This window comes from Salvelinus fontinalis, chromosome 29 (assembly GCF_029448725.1).
Source record: "Salvelinus fontinalis isolate EN_2023a chromosome 29, ASM2944872v1, whole genome shotgun sequence".
Classification (NCBI taxonomy): Eukaryota; Metazoa; Chordata; class Actinopteri; order Salmoniformes; family Salmonidae; genus Salvelinus; species Salvelinus fontinalis.
Genome location: NC_074693.1, coordinates 41,069,320 through 41,085,868, shown reverse-complemented (window position 1 = coordinate 41,085,868; position 16,549 = coordinate 41,069,320). Strand labels below are relative to the sequence as shown.

Here is a 16,549-nt window from a genome sequence, read left to right as displayed (position 1 = left end):
TAATGCCGCTTTAGGCATAATGCAAGGAACCGCTTGCGAGAAGGCCATTTTTAATTTAAAAAATAATAATAATTTAATTATTATTGTTATTTTTTACCCCCCTTTTTCTCCCCAATTTCGTGGTATCCAATTGTTAGTAGTTACAGTCCTGTCTCATCGCTGCAACTCCCGCACGGACTCGGGAGAGGTGAAGGTCGAGAGCCATGCGTCCTCCGAAACACAACCCAACCCACACTGCTTCTTGACACAATGCACATCCAACCCGGAAGCCAGCCGCACCAATGTGTCGGAGGAAACACCGTACACCTGGCAACCTGGTCAGCATGCACTGCACCCGGCCCGCCACAGGAGTCGCTAGTGTGCAATGAGACAAGGATTTCCCTGCCGGCCAAACCCTCCCTAACTCGGACGACGCTGGGCCAATTGTGCGCCGCCCCATGGACCTCCCGGTCGCGGCCGGCTGCAACAGTGCCTGGGCGCGAACCCAGAATCTCTGGTGGCACAGCTAGCACTGCCCCTAGATGGCACATTTCTTGGGGGAAAATATGCATGTTTTCCTTATGAAACACAATTTTCCACTATCATGCTAGAGTGGCTAAATGCTAATCTGAGATGTTGCATATTGTGTTCAGCCAATCAGGTTGCAGCAGTCTGTTGTTCACCCCTGGCTAAAAGGGGGTGCAACATCGGGAGGTAGCATTCCTAGGCAATAGCCACTCTAGTGTGGTAGTGGAAAATGGTGTTTCATAAAGAAAGTATGCATATTTCCCACCTTTTTTCCTCCTTCTCACCATAAAATACATTTAAGGAGGTAATGGAAGCCTTTGCAACCTGAATGGAGAATGTTTTATGCACAAACCGGTCCACAGGGGATACGAGTGGATTACTGGCTGCATACAATGCGTTTGGACGGTAAAATGAAACGACTCAATATCGCCATCTGCCGGCCTTTGGGCTAGAAAATGACATGTCTGTAACTGGCTTTGTCAATAGACCTAATTTGTTAATTTAGGGCTCTGTTCGAACAGATCCGCTTCAGCAGACATCCGCATAGCGGTTGTTTTGGCAGTGTTGGAGTGGATCTGCATTAGAGCTGTCAAATCCACAAGCGGTTCCTGGCATTATACCTAAAGCGGAGATTCCAATCGGCATTAAGAGAAATCCCATGCAGCCTTGTTCACAAGTTTGACCACTGGAATGTGAGATGGAATCTACACCTTCAATAGTCTGATAGAAATTATTATTTTGTTTAATGATTTTCAATTTGAGGGTCATTATTTCTATATAGACTACACTTTGTTGTTTCGAACATCTAATGACAATGATCACAGGCAGCTGCTCAACGATTTGACAGCTCCAACGCACTTACACCGCCAACACCCCAAAACATCAGCTATGCAGGTTTCGGCGATCACTGGTTAACGCTTGATCTGATTTAATCTAGGCCTTAATGCACCTACGCGTCTCTGAACATCTCTGGAAATCCTAGGAATGCAAGATCCTCACTGTGTAATGGTAATAAAAATACCAAGAATGATGATTCATGAAAAGCTATTGGACCAAGACTAAAGAACCATCCAAGAGTCAATCATCTCATCAATGAAGAGTGTTGGAGTTCATTTAATTCAAAGGAGTGAAATCCAATTAATGGAGAGAAAAATATATCAAAAGTTTCTTCCCTTGATTGCCTGATAGCAATAGTATTATAGTTATAGCAAAACTATCCATTAGCTATCAAGCAGTCATGTCATTTTACAGACATCACGATTGTGTATTGCTGTAGTGATCTACATGAAAGGCGTAGCTAGATGTTCAGAACATGTGAATTGCATTTCGACCTTGGAAAAAGCCAATGAAAAGCCAGTAGTCAGTGCCAAGGAACGCAGCATAAATCTTCTATATGATCCCTCTAACTGACTTGGTATAATTACAGTGTGTAATTACCCAACATGCTCAAACTCCTAATATTTTGGCAAATGCGGTGGAGTATGCACAGGAGGGTCGTGTGTGCGCGCATGCATGTATTCTCATGCGTGCATGAGCGAGTCCATGTAGGGTGGTACGGAATAACACTCTTGTCTACCAAGTAGTAGTGAATCATACACTAATCTTTAGTCATTAGAAAATAATGAGGAATAAGTATAAAGCTATACATCCTTGACAGGTATAATAGCCTAACTTCAATCCACCCTCCCAGGTTACAGAGCTGCAGAAATGCTTCAACTGCAAGGGCATATGAAGAGAAGAGTTGAGTACATAGAACAAAACACATTTATTAAGTACTGTTGCTTTACAATGAATACAACACATGGCAAAAAGGGGAAAATTGGTATGGATGGTGTGAGACAATCCATCTCGAAACTCCATCGGTCTTGATATTTTAAATAAAATATCCATCACAATCCATCAAAACTGCATACATCTTCAGGAGGAGTAGCAACAAGTGTCAATTTGTTTATGACTAAATCAATGGGGGAGAGAGGAAATTGAAATGCATTTATACTCTCAACAATCATCGTTCTGGACCATGGAAAAAAAGAAAGTACACAAACTCGACCAGGAAGCCGCGCAATATTCTTCCGCCAGTCTCTTTTGATTAACCGCGCAAGATTTGGCACCGAATGAAGAGGCAGAGAGAGAAGAACGCGGCTGAATTGTAGTCCTTGGACGTGTACTCCTTGGAAGTGTAACAATATCTCTGGGTGTGTGGTTAAGCTTGAAATGCGCGTCCTTGGGAGCTTTTCTGCACATACCTGCTTTAATCAAAGCCGTTGAGTCAAAGCATACATTCTTATTTTTCTTTAGAGCGCGCGCAATCTGTTTCCAATAGGCTTTGGTGTTGGACTCGTACCCAGGGCAAGTGGCTGGTTTGGCCACATATTCGCAGTCGAAACTTGTTTGCCCTTTTTTGCAGTTCACGCTAAGCACAAAGGCATTGTCACCTGTCGCAACCCAAGTGCATTGCATCTTGTCTTTGGCGGAGAATTTGCCCTTGAACACATTTCCTTTGGGGCTGCTGTTTTTCTTATCTGGAGATTGGACGGGGGCTTTTGGTTGCTCTCCGTCCTTTGGTCCTTCGTTTTCTTTCTTCTTCATCCCCCTTTTTTTGGATCGTTGACAGTTAGCCACCATAAACTGCTGAGATATGCAGGCAATAACCAGCATGATGGTTAAGTTGGTAAGAAGTGTCATGTCCCGCTAAAATATCTGTAAAAAATAGCATAGTTGTGTATGTTAGTACAGTACAATTACCTCCCATTCAAATAATTGCTACTGTAGCCTATCACAACACAGCAGATGAGATTTATGGAGGACAATGGCGCATCATATTTAACACAACATAACAGTGGTTATTTTATTCAGCTCACCTGTGGATTTGGGAAAATGGAAATGGTTCAATCCCGTTGTGACACCCCGGGAACACACACGTGGCATTTATAGAGCACGGACACACCCACCACTCCCTTATTCCACCAACGTGGAAAATATGCTAAAACGCACTGCTTGTCAGAGCTTATTTGGTGGTGTCTTGTCAGAATTCGTTGTCCTTAATTAGGCCTATACAATCATAACAAGTGAAAGCGTGCATACTGAAAATACGCAATTGATTATCTATAAAAAAAAATATTCAGGACTTTTCTCTACATATGTTATAGCCTAGTAAAAGTGCAGTGAGCCACGCATTGGCCGTAGCAGTCATTGAAAAAATGATATTTGAAAGAAGTTGATACAACAGCGTCCCTTACTGGGGAAAAGAGACACTGCACCTCAAACAGGGTAGTATTGAACACAAATGTAAACATGATTGTTTCCAATATTGTTCATTTGGACTTTTTCCCTGCTGGTATTTAAAAAATGGAGAGAGACAGGCTTTAAACCTAAAGCAAGCCAGTAAGGAACACAGACACACCAACAAAAATTAAGAACACACTTTATTCATTATATACAGTCATTCATACATTGATTGTGACATTTCTGTACAATGAACCAGTGGAAGAGTTTGCAGAATATGCCACACTACTATGTGAATGACACAAAAACCTTGTCATGTTTTCCCCCAACACAGCATATTCAATACGTGGTTTATGGTAATACAAACGTACACATAAACAAACATACAAAAAAATGGCAAAACCAATGGTGTATCTGCCTTAGGAGAGTACATCATAGGGTACCATAGGTTTGTCGGAATGTGTAGAGTGCTTTCTGACACAAAAACCATGGTACTCATTTTTGACAAAATGAGTACCATGTGAAAGACGATGGATTTAACTATCTGTCCATACCCGATCCACACATTCAGGTATGGATGCTTTCAGTTGTTATTGTGACCCTTGGAATTACAATTTCACAAAATAATTTGGATTGGTATTGGTCTCAATGGAACACTCACAACTCATGGTAAAATGGCTGGCTGGAAAGATGTTTGATTGACAGAAATGTCAGCACGATCATTCCCATGAAGAGGGTGTTCAAACTCTCTTCTATAACATTTATTAACAAAGTCCTCATCTGGAAAACCACTCTGAGCACCTCTTTAGTCAGACCTTTGAAATCATCTTCCCAGGAAATCTAAATCTGGGAAACAGAAAGCAAAAGTAAACACAGTGAATAGGTTTACATTTTTATACTCAGTAAAACACGAACTAGACTTTGAGCTAAACATGAAATCATATTTTTATAGACCTTAATTAAAATTACCTTAAGAGACATACAAATGCTCATCAAATTATCGTCATGATATATTATACAATGACTACAATTCAGAAAATATCAACAGCCAACGTATTTCAACTGACCTTTATTATTAGTTCTGAAACCAACCAATGACATAGGAACAGATGCCTTGAAGTGACTGCCAACAATACTCTTGTGCAATCTTTTTGGCATTGCTCTTGACAGTGGGCTTGGTTGGTTTTGGAGTGGTTGGTTTGGGTGTCAGAATCTTTTTCAGTACTGCTGTCTTGTTCACTGCTGGTTTTGCTCCTGCTGGTTTTGCAGCTGCTGGTTTTGCCTGCACAGGTCTGGATTGCACTGGCTTTGTAGATGCTGGTCTTGCTTCTGGTTTTGCTGGCTCAGGTCTTGGCTGCTCAGGCTTGGTTGCGGCTGGCTTAGCCTGCTTGACGATCGGTGTCTTGGGGGTCTCTGGTTTCGCCTGGGTTGACTCTTGGGTTTTCTCCGGCTTTTGGGGGGTGGCTGCTGATGCTGCCTCTGGCGTGGAGGAAGCGGAGAACAACATCTGGGCGTCTTCCGGTGCCCTCTTGCACATCTGAGGCTTGATAGCCTTGGGTGCCTGGCAGGCGTTCTGGAGTTTCCTCAGGTCCCACATGATCTGGGTGAAATAATGGCGAGGGTTGTTGTTGTAGGCACGGCACATCTGGGGCTTGCCCGTGTACTCGCACCAGTAGGTTCTCTCTGCACCCTGGCAGGATATCCTCAGCCTGGTGACATCTCCCTGGCCGGTGACGCTCATGGTGCACAAGTCCTTTGCTTTGTTGTTGAACTGGATGGGGTCCTCCCAGACACTCTTCCCATTCTCTGCAGTAGCAGCAGCACCACCACCATTGCCTGCCCTCGTGTTGCCATTGCCGTTCTCGTTCTGACCCTCCACTGCCCAGAGGCAGCAGGCGAGGAGCAGCAGTGCACTAGCCCGAGTCCACATTGTTATGCCAGATGATTAAGTGTGAGAGAGGGAGTGAGAGTGGGACTGCAGAAGCTGAGGGTCCCTCCTGCTATTTATGGGCTCAGCACACAAAGAGGGCATTCAGGTGAAAAAATCCTGGGTTACAAGGGCCATCCTGAAGAGGGGAGGAGTGTAGTGCAATGTGACTATAATTTATGGCTGTCTGGAAACTGTCAATGAAAGCCAGGACCACATGCGAAACCAATTGGGAGGGAGACGAAGGAAGTAGTCAGAGAACATTGATGCCCTCAAGTTTAACCAGGTGTTATATAATCGCCCATACTAGTATAGTATATAAGTGTTTCATTGACAAATATGTCAAGCACAACTTTGTGGATTTTATCGCTTTAAAAAAATTCCAGACTGCCATTCATTTGGAGAAGCTTGGCACACTGATGCCAACATAAGATTTCTGTAATGGTTCAGCACGCCACTTACATTTTCTTTCTCAGTTTTACATACCGTTGGTATGTGTGGTAAGTACATTTCAACTCAATACCACAAAGTGTCTTAAAATATTATTCTATAAGGACATGTCGAAACTGTTCAAGGCTCACTGCTGTTTTAAAGTGAGACGTTTACAACCATACAGCACAGCCTATAATTTCCTTCCAAACATAAACACAATCAAATCTGAAACAGAAGTGTGGAGAAACTTGAGGAAAAAAATCAGATAAGAACAAGAATAACTCATAAGAGTTGCTGACTGAGGGCACCGGAGACAACGGCACGTTTAGTATGTAACAGCGAGTGTGTGTCTGTGCGATAGAGAGGGGGGTAGCAGCACATGCCTCTTGCAACTTTATTTTCCTAGCAATCAATCATAACGGGGGAGAAAGGGCTCCTTGTGAGTGACGCGGGATCTGTAATGTAAACTCCCGGAGCAGGTTCGCTTCGCTTTGTAGAATCAGGAATCGCACTCCGTGGACGTAAGCCAAACGAGGGGCCGGGCATTTTTTCCTCTCTCTCTCTCTCCCTGTGCATGTCAGTGGCTACACAGGGTTTGCAGGGAGTACAAAGAGCTGCAAAGGTGGTGAACCAAAATATATCACTGCAGACAGCCTGAGGAACGATGAGTTAAGAATCGAAATACAATTACCGAAATACAATTATTAGGATTTAAAATAAAATCAGCTCTCTCTAAAGTTTAAACTCATTACTCAATCTTCTTCTTTAACCAGTTGTACATTTAGGGTGAGGGAGAAGTGGTCATGTGCTATGGGCAGGTCAGAAAATGTCTATCTGGGCAGCACAGATGTGGGTGTGGGTGCCAAATGACTGTGGAAACCTAGCCCATAGCAAAATATAATCATCTCATATCCAAAACAGCGGGTACATAATGGGGTACGGCATGTTCTATGTCCGACAACGGCAACATTATGTAAGACTATGTGGTCTTAAGGTAATAGCTAACACATCTGTAAGCCCACTGTCTCATGTCAAATGTTCCTGATCACGTGTAGATAATTATTTACATAAAACAAAGGACATGGTGTCCAAAATAGCGACCCCCTTGCCCTTGAAAACTTGTAACGGTTGGTTTCTCCGTTGGTTTCTCCAGCGGTCACTGAGACACACCTCTAACTGGAACATTAATAAAAAAGATTTGTGTACAAGAATGCAACTGAAAGTTTATTCACATTTGTACACTTTCAAAAAAACATCATACAAGGACACACATTTCCAATGGGCACCATCAGTGTCCCCCCACTATTCAGTGCCACCATTACAGTTACACCCTTAAAACAACCAGTAAACATTGCACCCACTATCTAACCAGATGGTGCATATAAAATGTCTGTCGTTAGATCTGAGTAAAATAGCGTGTTATGTGATAATCATACACTTCTTAAGGTAAGCAGTCTGCAGGCATGGAGTACTTAAGTAGTAATAGTTATTGGGAAGTGACGTTTCTTTCCGAGACTCAATGGGCAAGATCAGTTATACCAATAAGATGTCCTCGCTCCTCTCATCAACAAGCCTCTATTGGATTGGCTTAATGCTATTTGATTGACAGCACATGGTAGTTAAGTAGGCTAATGTCCCCATCTTTGTGAGGCAAACAGTGGGGAAGAAGGAACATGTAAACAAGTGAGAACAGATGGGTTATATTATTGGGGGTGGCACATTTTTACAGTATGTTAACGTTGTCCACACGGGTGTCATAATTCACTTTAAGCAATACATCTCTTATATACAAATGACTATTCAATACATTCACCCTTCCATAGTTCCATAGGTACCAAAAGCTACTGTGGGGTTTAAAAACAAATTGAAACAATATATTATGCATAACTGTTATACAACTAAAGACCTGAGACCTACAGTAAAAATAGGAGTTGGCTTCAAATAGCAGTTCTCCAATTGAAAGTTTGACCACTACAATAGCCCCGAAAATATCTCTATTAACGTGCCGTGTTAGTATACGCAACATGATACTTTGCATTTACTGTTAATCAATTAATCAACTAAGGAATGTTATGGTCTCTTGACATTTCTGTCCAGGTTCATGTGACATTCCACCTGTTATACACTGATATGAGATACAGTATTTCCTCATATCCTCATAACAAGATGGTGGACACCAGTCAAAATGCTACGGTAAAACTGTTCTGAAAGGCAACCGTCTGTAGTTTGCCTCAACCCTGTTTGCTTCACGCGATACGTCTCGAACGGGCTCTCCTCGTCAGTTCGTAAAACATCATTGCAAAAGACCCCTCAAATATGAGCAGTAATGGCAATGTTTTAGTACCAGCTCTACATGACATTTCAAAAGATCTTTTCAGTCACCGTTTAGACAACGCGAAAGACGTACAAACGGTTTGAGACTACAGAGCCATGTAACTGTTGCTGTGTCCTCAATTTGAACTCAGCCTCGGCTCTGATATTGTGGCCAGACTAATGTAAACACATTAGACAGCTGAGGTGAAGGATGAAGGTCGACCGACACTGGCTCAGATGTATGGCTTCCGAAGAGTTTCCCCGGGGAAGATCAAAGAAAGGGTTGATGACAGCACCTTCTGTAGTGTCTGAGGGGGGGGGTCCTATTGGACAGCAGATATCCAGAACAGGCTGTGACTGGTCATTAAGATCTTGTCAGTAAAATGATCCGTGCAGACAGAGGAAGAGAGGACCAGCTGAACACACACAAAATACATCAGGTAAGGACCTCTTTTTGGAGCTTTGTCTTGTCCAAGGGGTGGGAAATTGATGGTGTCCTAAACAGAGACGAAATGCAATTTAACACCGCATTCAACATCTGAGTAATAACGCACTGATGTAAAATAGCCTAAGTGGAAAGCATATAAGTGGTATATTTCTATGCTAAAATACATCATAGAAAATAGAAACAGTATCTACAAGTATAGTGGAAACTCACAATCTAGTGCTTCAGTTCCAGTTTCCGATGGCACTGTAGAAAAGACGACACTGCATCAGAAAATATTGACATTTAATTGCATCAGATTTGATTAGATATTTCAGAAGCTTATTGCGTTTGCCATTGTGAGACTCAGGGGGGAAATGAAAGCAATGAAATGTGAGTTTTGAAATGAGAGAAGGAAGACTTTCATCTTAAACTGTATAAGTCATTAGTAATAGCAAACACACACAGCGGGCCTGGTCTATTGTAAATTTATAGAGCAGTTACACGTGGCTAGACACAAATACCATCGAACCATTTACGGTTTATTAGTGATTCCAAAAACAGCAATCCTCCCCGTGCAGACTTTCTACAAAGTCATTGAAGCAGACATGCAAGTGCCAGAACAAGCTGTTGAAGAAGGGTGAATTGGGGGGGTTACATAAGAAAATACGGTGTCAAGCAAAGGATGGGACAAGAGAGAAAAGACTGTCGGAAGTTCTGGAGGTTTTTCAGTGTGGCAATGGCATGCAGACAAACAGCAGGAGACGGTGGCATGTAGACACGGAAATGGCATGAAGAGAGAACAAAGGAAGGGAAGACAACGCTGATGAGGCGGAGGGAGAGACGTCGTCCCGAGTATTCAGTGGTTCTCGGTACCTTTCTGGAGTCGGTCAAAAAGCCTGGGCCTCTCTCACCAGTCAATATGCCTGGGGGGAGCTGAGGCCCGTGGGAACCTAGTCATAGTGTCATAGGCAAGGATGCTACTGGCACAGGGGTACAGAAGAGGGGGACAACATCAATGTCCGGAAAAGGGAACATTCGAGGGTCAACCATTTTGTTAGTCCAGTCTCTTGCTTTCAGATCCTGCACTTGAAGGGAGCAGCAGGCGTTTTCCCAAAACACAGAGAGCAGAACCACTCCATCGACACTCGCTGAGGGCTTGAGGCCAACAAGGGATGGTATGATGCCAGGGTGAATGTATGCAGTACAATTGTCTGTGTGTAACCATACACGTGTTGCATATGCACAGAACTGAGAGAATAATATCCACTCTATCCAAACTGATTTTCTATTGACTTTTAGAGGGAAGTAGAGGGTGACACCATGGTCATGGTGAATTGACGACGATAGATTGTAATAAAAGACAAGCCATAGGTGGTAGTCTTAGCCTGTTTGTTATTGTCATGTTCCCTTGTCTGTCATTCTGTGGTGATGCGCTCTGTGTTTGGTTCACATTGCTTGGCCGTCCAAATGTACATTTCAACGAAAGACATGCAGTTAGAGGTCGTTAGAAGTTAGTCACATGAGCAGTTGTCGCAGTAGCACCACACCAAAGCAGACATAGCTTGCCTCTCTTTTTGCCTCTCTCTGAGCAAAATGATCACGTGTACATTCACAGCAGTTTGCCCAATTCTAAAGAAGAGGAGACATGCAAGGAGTTTCATTTCACTTGGTCAAGTCATTGTGCACAGAGCATGCAGTGGGTTAGTAACGCTCCAAAGATCATGTGAAAGCCAAACCCAAAACACACAAGCGGTAAGCTGGCTTGTGTGCGACCTCCCAATGCTGGAGCAGCAACCAGTGTAGCCTCCAGCGGGAAAATCCAGCTGACCTCCAGATGTGTCTGAGGGGCTAGCCAACCCCTTGGGCATGCACAGTGTCCCAGCCACCTTATTTAACCACCCCACTGAGTGACTGACTGCCCCCTAGCCAACATGCCGCCCCTGCCCCAATCCCTCCCTGAAACAGGCCATGCAAATTGATTATTTCCGTCGGGCTGCTTTATATCTTCTTAATTACCTTGTCATTACAGGGTTTTGGATACCTTGTAAATGCTCAATATGATAACCATTATTACCAATTTCCATACTGAAACAAAACATTGCATACCAAAAAAACATGATGGAAAGATATGACGTGAGCGACATGGCATGCTATCAACCCTCGGCAATAAAAGTTTTTCTCTAAATAGAAAAACTTGGGAAAATGCTAGCGTCTATTCTAAACGTAAACAAATGTATGGTTCTATATAGAAAGTCTAGAATGCATAAACCACAGTATTTTATCTTACACCTTAACTTACAAAAACAAAGGTAAGAATCAAATCAAAGTGTATTAGTCGCATACACAGTTTAGCAGATGTTATAGCATCGTCCAGGCTGGGTCGGGGTAGGCCGTCATTGTAAATAAGAATTTGCTCTTTACTGACTTGCCTAGATAGGTTAAATAAAAATAATAAAAAAATAGCGGGTGCAGTGAAATGCTTGTGTTACTAGCTCCTAACGGTGCAGTAAAATGTCAAACAAGTACACAAATAATCAAATACTAAAAACAAGAAATCAGAGCCCTTAATGATCAACAAGGGGCACTTTTTCAAGATTGCACGCAAAGGAAAGCCAAAACGATACACCGATAGATGCATTTCAAAGCTAAAAATGTAAAAACACCAAGAACCAGCACCAAGAAATCAGCAATTCAATCTATGTACAAAATCCACAGCAAAGCGCAGATGTACGGATGAGTTATACTGGAAGGAGAAAGGAGAGGTAAAATGGGTCAAATTGATCTTACGTTTTCATGGGAACTGTCTCAATGCTACAAAGATAGAAAAAAAAAAAAAAATTGATGAAATGCTCGGCAATAGAAATGCACCAGAAGGTTTCGGGCACCGATCAGATTACGTCGATACACGTCTTTGATCAAGACACTTGGTGACTTCGTCTATCGCATTCATTCACTACTCTAAGTGCATGGGAGAGGTGAGGGCTACTGAAGGATGCATAAAACAATAGGAATAGTACTTAATACGCTGTTTTTTCCCCTTCTTCATAAAGTGCAAAGTGCTCGACAGAGAGAAATGAAATGAAAAGTAAGGATGGAAGAAGATGGAAATAGTAGGAATGGTTATCACAAAGTAAAATGCCAAGTCCCAGAAACAGAGGAACTGAAAAGAGAGAGAGAAAGAGAATTAAGTAGAAAGAGTTAAGGTACTGTTGCTTACGACGAGTTACTACTGCAAATGAACTGCAATAGACAGAAGAGGGGAAGGCAGAGATAGGGGAAGGACAGTAAAGGCAAGATAGAAAAAGGGCAGGAATGAAGCAATGCTATTACCTCATACTGAACTTGTCTGTTGTGGATTGAGTCCAATTGTGTTAATTACCACTTTGTAATCCTGGCACATGAGAACTAATCAGACTCAGACACAATTTCAGTCTTGTTAATGCATATCATAGGGTCTAATAAGGAAGTGTTCCCCAAGATGACTTTCCAGTCTCAAATCAACATCGACTGTATGGTCTCTTTAACCAAATAGGCACGGGGAAAACGCTAGGTGGGGTAGACCAATTGTAGGGGTAAATCTGTAAGCAGAATCACCATACATCAAACTAATCACTGGGTTGCACTACAAATTCACAGTAGGGGACGTTCAAACCTCAGCTATAGTTCACTTAAGAGGATGATCAAAGGAGCGGCTCGATTCGGTCTTATGTAGCAAAATTTGAAATTGTGTTTTTTACATTGGATAAAAGTAGACTCAGAGCTAGAAAATGGTATATCATACACTACAATTGAGGAAATAAGTAATTGAGTAATTGAGTAATTCTGCTTTGAAAGTTGATAAACTTGTAACCACACTTTTGAGAAAATGGCCCATGAATGTTTTGGTAAACCTACTGGAGAGCTCTTCTTTGTCTACACCCATTCAGCATCCTTCACACCCTCTTAAGCCTTAGCTCCACCCATCTCTTTAAGGATTCAAATGTAAGGCAATGTGCTAAACAGAGTGAGTACGACGGTACTGTACTAAACAACCAAAGACATCAAGACTAAAGGCTGGTTTATACTACGTCTAGCGACATGTCTGTAGACACTTGTTGCAGTGACATCATGAACATTCTATTGTCGTCCGACATCAAACTTGCTGTCGTTATGAAAAAGTATAAACACTAAAACAACAGGCTGCATGACTTCAGCAACCTGGTGGTCCAAAACAGCATAACTGGTGTATTTTTAACACCAATAAACCCACCCGTTTAAAAATGAATTTAGTTTATGTCAATCGAGCAAACCAGGCAACTAAAAGCAACTTTCTAAACAATGTTTTGGTTCGTTTCTAGCTTGTTAGCTAGCTAGCTAACATTAAGTTAGCTGGCTAACGAGTTCAAATAATGACAATATCATATAGCTGACAACGTCTTAATTTGAGCTAATTTGTATTCAATACTACAGGAAAATAAACTCACAACAAGATCATTATTTATAAGTTAATGGCGAGCTAATTACAGAAAATAGCTTACGGTTGTGAGTGTGACAAAATAAAAGCAGGCCATTCTACTGGAGAATTTAAGAACTGAGACACTGTCTCGTTGGCCTAATGTTATATCCTAATTTGACTTTGGTGCAGGTCATGTTCTTCACATTACTGTCTCTGGTAAACACAAACTAGATCAAATATAATCAAAGTTTACAGGATACAGAAGGTGTAAACGGTACAGTGAAATGGTTACTTGCATAGTGGAGTCTTATGTTTAGACATTTAGCTAGCTAGCTAAACAGTTAACCATAATCCTAACTTATAACGTTATTACCCTGCATGAATCTGCAGGTAGCTAAAGCTAACCAACTAAGTTTGACGTTCGCTAACTAGACAGGTGTTTTATACAACAGCCTTCTGTGTGTTCTCTTTGCAATCAAACGCCAGAATTTTCTCCATCTCCTTAGATGCTTCCACTGGACATTCCACTGATTTCAAAACTCGGTCCTCCAGAAAGTGGAGAGCATTACAAACACTTTTGCAGTTCTTCGTGATATCTTTCAAAATAGCCGCGTTAGAAAGGATTATCTACACATACTGAGCAGCTCATGTTATAGACATACGCTTGCTACATGGCAGACCAATCCAAACTCATTTCTCGGCATGTCCAGCCCAACCATTATCTCAGCCAATCACGGCTAGCTGGAAGGTTCCTGTTTTTTTCCATGGCTAAACAAACTAGGCAAGCAATTCAACAATTTTATTTGTATTTACAGATGCACACACGTTTGTTATTAAGGCATATAAAAGTTCACATGCTCCAGAAGGCATTTCTGCCAAAAAAACGCATTTTGATAAAAAAAATCTGTTTACGTTCAAATGCCTCTCCTGTGAAGTAGTGACATACGACTAGTTTCCTGAAACGAGTCACATATGACAAACTGTATGTGACGACATAGTATTTAAAGTAACTGTTCAGTGTTCATAGATTTCTATGAAAGATGACCTATAATTAATTCCAATATGAGTTAAATAGTTTTCCTTTCAAAAAATTGTAATTAAGTATGTTAAATAGCATGTGTGGGCACACACCAACAACAGAATGGTGTGGGCGTATACTGTCATTAAAATACTAATGCGAGTAGACTGCTGATTGGCCAGCTCAGCCAATGAGCCAACATGACATCATGCTCTATGAGGAAATAACAAGCATTTTTTAAGATATAAGATATGTTTAAGATATAAGTTTGAGGTGGTTTTTTTCAAGTGTTTTTTCCCCCTACAATTTATGCTTTGGCCACAAATACTAGTATAGGACGAGTCAACAACATCTGGGTATGAGTTAACAGAATATGAACTTTTAAAAGCGAGATTTTCACTGGACAGTTTAAGATTAGAGATACTCACTCATCGTAAACATCCTCCGTGTCCATTCTACGGTAGAACTTTGCCAGTTTTACTGACAGGATGATGCTAGGAAGGAGGAATAGGGCACAGCAGCCTAGGCCAAACCAGAATGTGTTCTGAGAGACAGGGAAAACAGACAGAATGCAGTAATCAGTCAAAAGCAGTCCTAGGTTTGGAATACTTTCTCTTGATCATACATTTTTTAATACATGATATATATATATATAAAAAAAAAATGTACATGATAAATATATTTATGGTTTTATGACAGATAGCCATGGAAAATAGCCATGGAACATAATATATAATTTAATATCTCATTACTGGGACGTTTTTCAACACTGGAGCCTGAGGTATGAAGTATAGCACCATAAACTGGCTACACTTCTCTGCACTGTCAACCGTGCATATGAATCTTTCGTAGAGGACTTTCCATCAAGTGCAGAACACAAAGTTCTGCACAGTGTCTGTACCTGTTTGTGACTGTGCATGTTCTTGCAGAGGGGCCGGCACAGTTTACCCAAATCTAAAGGTGGAAAACACTGAGTCATAAAGTCTACATGAAGCAGAGTATGTGAGCGAAGCTGGAGCTTTGACTGGAGCGTGGAGCGAGATTCCCAGAGGCTGGGGCGTCGGCCTTATCGCCTACTCCATTTTCGCTCCAATAGCATTCCAGTAGCACTGACTTCACAAGCTTAGTCGCATGCCCGGCCCAGCATGCATTTGTAGTCTACTTGTGTGCTGCTATCTATAGGCCCTTGCTTTAGTTATTGTCATGGAGTTCGCTAACTGTTTTCATGAAGAAATTAATAAAACACACAGGTGATAAATCAAGGTGACTTATAAAGATGAGGACCAAAGAGCAAGAGAGGGAGCGTGGTGATCCAGTGTTCACAACTAAAGAACAACTGTGGAATCTGAAAAGACACGTATCCCAAAAGCATGCTACATGCACATGCTAAAAGAAAGGAATGAGGTGGGTAGATAACTAAATGTGTCATTGTAGCAAAGTATTTATAAACCAAAAATCTGATCTCCTAAACGTTTAGTTCATTTTCATTATATTATCTATACAATAGACCAATAAGCCTGGCATATTCACACGTTCAAGGAGCTTTCTGTTTTGACTGGGTTATTTTGCCTAAAAACCTTTAGGCCTACTGTACCCATATAAAAATTAAACATCTCTGCCCAGCCTGGCAAGAGTGGCTAAAAGTGTGTTTAGCATCCCCAGTGGCTCTGCAAGTGTGGAGAGGATATTTTTCGCTGCTGGCCGGCTCTCCAGGCACCATCGCATGAGCCTTAAGCCACAGACTGGCCAAACTCGTGTTTCTAAAAATGGATTTTAAAAATGGATTCAAAGGCACTAAGTCATTTTTTTGTCTAATTTGCATTTAATTATAAGTAAGTCACAGCCTATATGTGCAATTTATAGACTATAACGATTTAATACAATGACCAACTGTCACGGATCCCTCCGGAACTTTCATTACGCACACCTGTCCCCTATTCCCACTGATTAGTACTTGTATAAGTGTGCCCTTTGGTTTCCATGGTGCTGTCCATTATTGTTACAATGTCTGTTGGTGCGTGTGAGTACCTGTGCTGTGTTTTGGGCTTTTGTGCCCTTGTAGATTGCGCAGATGATTACGGGTCTCGTCCCGTGTGTTAATCATTGTGCGCGTGTGTTATTTATTCGAGGTACTCCTCGCTCTTCTGTTTTGGGTTTCTACACTGTGTTTTGTATAGTGTTTGTTTGGTCTTCGTCGCCGTGCCTTTACACGGCACGCCGTATTTTGGGTACAATAAAAAACCCTATTAAGCATTCCTGTGTCTG

The 16,549-nt window shown here is 41.7% G+C and overlaps 3 protein-coding genes across 20 annotated transcripts in view; all 3 read right to left on the bottom strand.

The window, feature by feature from the left end:
* Window positions 1-2,253: 2,253 nt before the first annotated feature.
* Window positions 2,254-3,515, bottom strand: LOC129827985 (fibroblast growth factor-binding protein 1-like). The gene is made up of 2 exons (XM_055889359.1): window positions 3,369-3,515; window positions 2,254-3,207 (listed from the first exon to the last, which is right to left on the bottom strand). Exon 2 carries the CDS (start codon window positions 3,190-3,192, stop codon window positions 2,506-2,508), a length of 687 nt encoding a protein of 228 aa, XP_055745334.1. The 5' UTR covers window positions 3,193-3,207; window positions 3,369-3,515; the 3' UTR covers window positions 2,254-2,505.
* A 399-nt stretch (window positions 3,516-3,914) lies between these two features.
* Window positions 3,915-5,741, bottom strand: LOC129827984 (fibroblast growth factor-binding protein 2-like). The gene is made up of 2 exons (XM_055889357.1): window positions 4,800-5,741; window positions 3,915-4,578 (listed from the first exon to the last, which is right to left on the bottom strand). Exon 1 carries the CDS (start codon window positions 5,660-5,662, stop codon window positions 4,808-4,810), a length of 855 nt encoding a protein of 284 aa, XP_055745332.1. The 5' UTR covers window positions 5,663-5,741; the 3' UTR covers window positions 3,915-4,578; window positions 4,800-4,807.
* Window positions 5,742-7,302: 1,561 nt separating this feature from the next.
* Window positions 7,303-16,549, bottom strand: part of LOC129827983 (prominin-1-A-like) — a 115,859-nt gene continuing 106,612 nt past the window's right edge. For 6 of the 18 annotated variants that reach the window (XM_055889338.1, XM_055889339.1, XM_055889340.1 and 3 more), the window contains 6 exons: window positions 14,713-14,828; window positions 11,619-11,642; window positions 10,398-10,460; window positions 9,705-9,808; window positions 9,063-9,095; window positions 7,303-8,901 (listed from right to left, as the gene is read on the bottom strand). In XM_055889338.1, the coding sequence (XP_055745313.1) occupies window positions 9,739-9,808; window positions 10,398-10,460; window positions 11,619-11,642; window positions 14,713-14,828 (273 nt within the window). In that variant the 3' untranslated portion in view covers window positions 7,303-8,901; window positions 9,063-9,095; window positions 9,705-9,738. Of the gene's footprint in view, window positions 8,902-9,062; window positions 9,096-9,704; window positions 9,812-10,397; window positions 10,461-10,847; window positions 11,992-14,708; window positions 14,829-16,549 lie in introns of those variants that run through there. The other 12 variants (XM_055889345.1, XM_055889350.1, XM_055889354.1 and 9 more) reach the window with 10 other exon arrangements.

What these genes read in the sequence shown, in the direction of transcription:
- LOC129827985 (XM_055889359.1), bottom strand. Translation starts at nt 3,192, where the DNA reads ATGACACTTCTTACCAACTTAACCATCATGCTGGTTATTGCCTGCATA.
- LOC129827984 (XM_055889357.1), bottom strand. Translation starts at nt 5,662, where the DNA reads ATGTGGACTCGGGCTAGTGCACTGCTGCTCCTCGCCTGCTGCCTCTGG.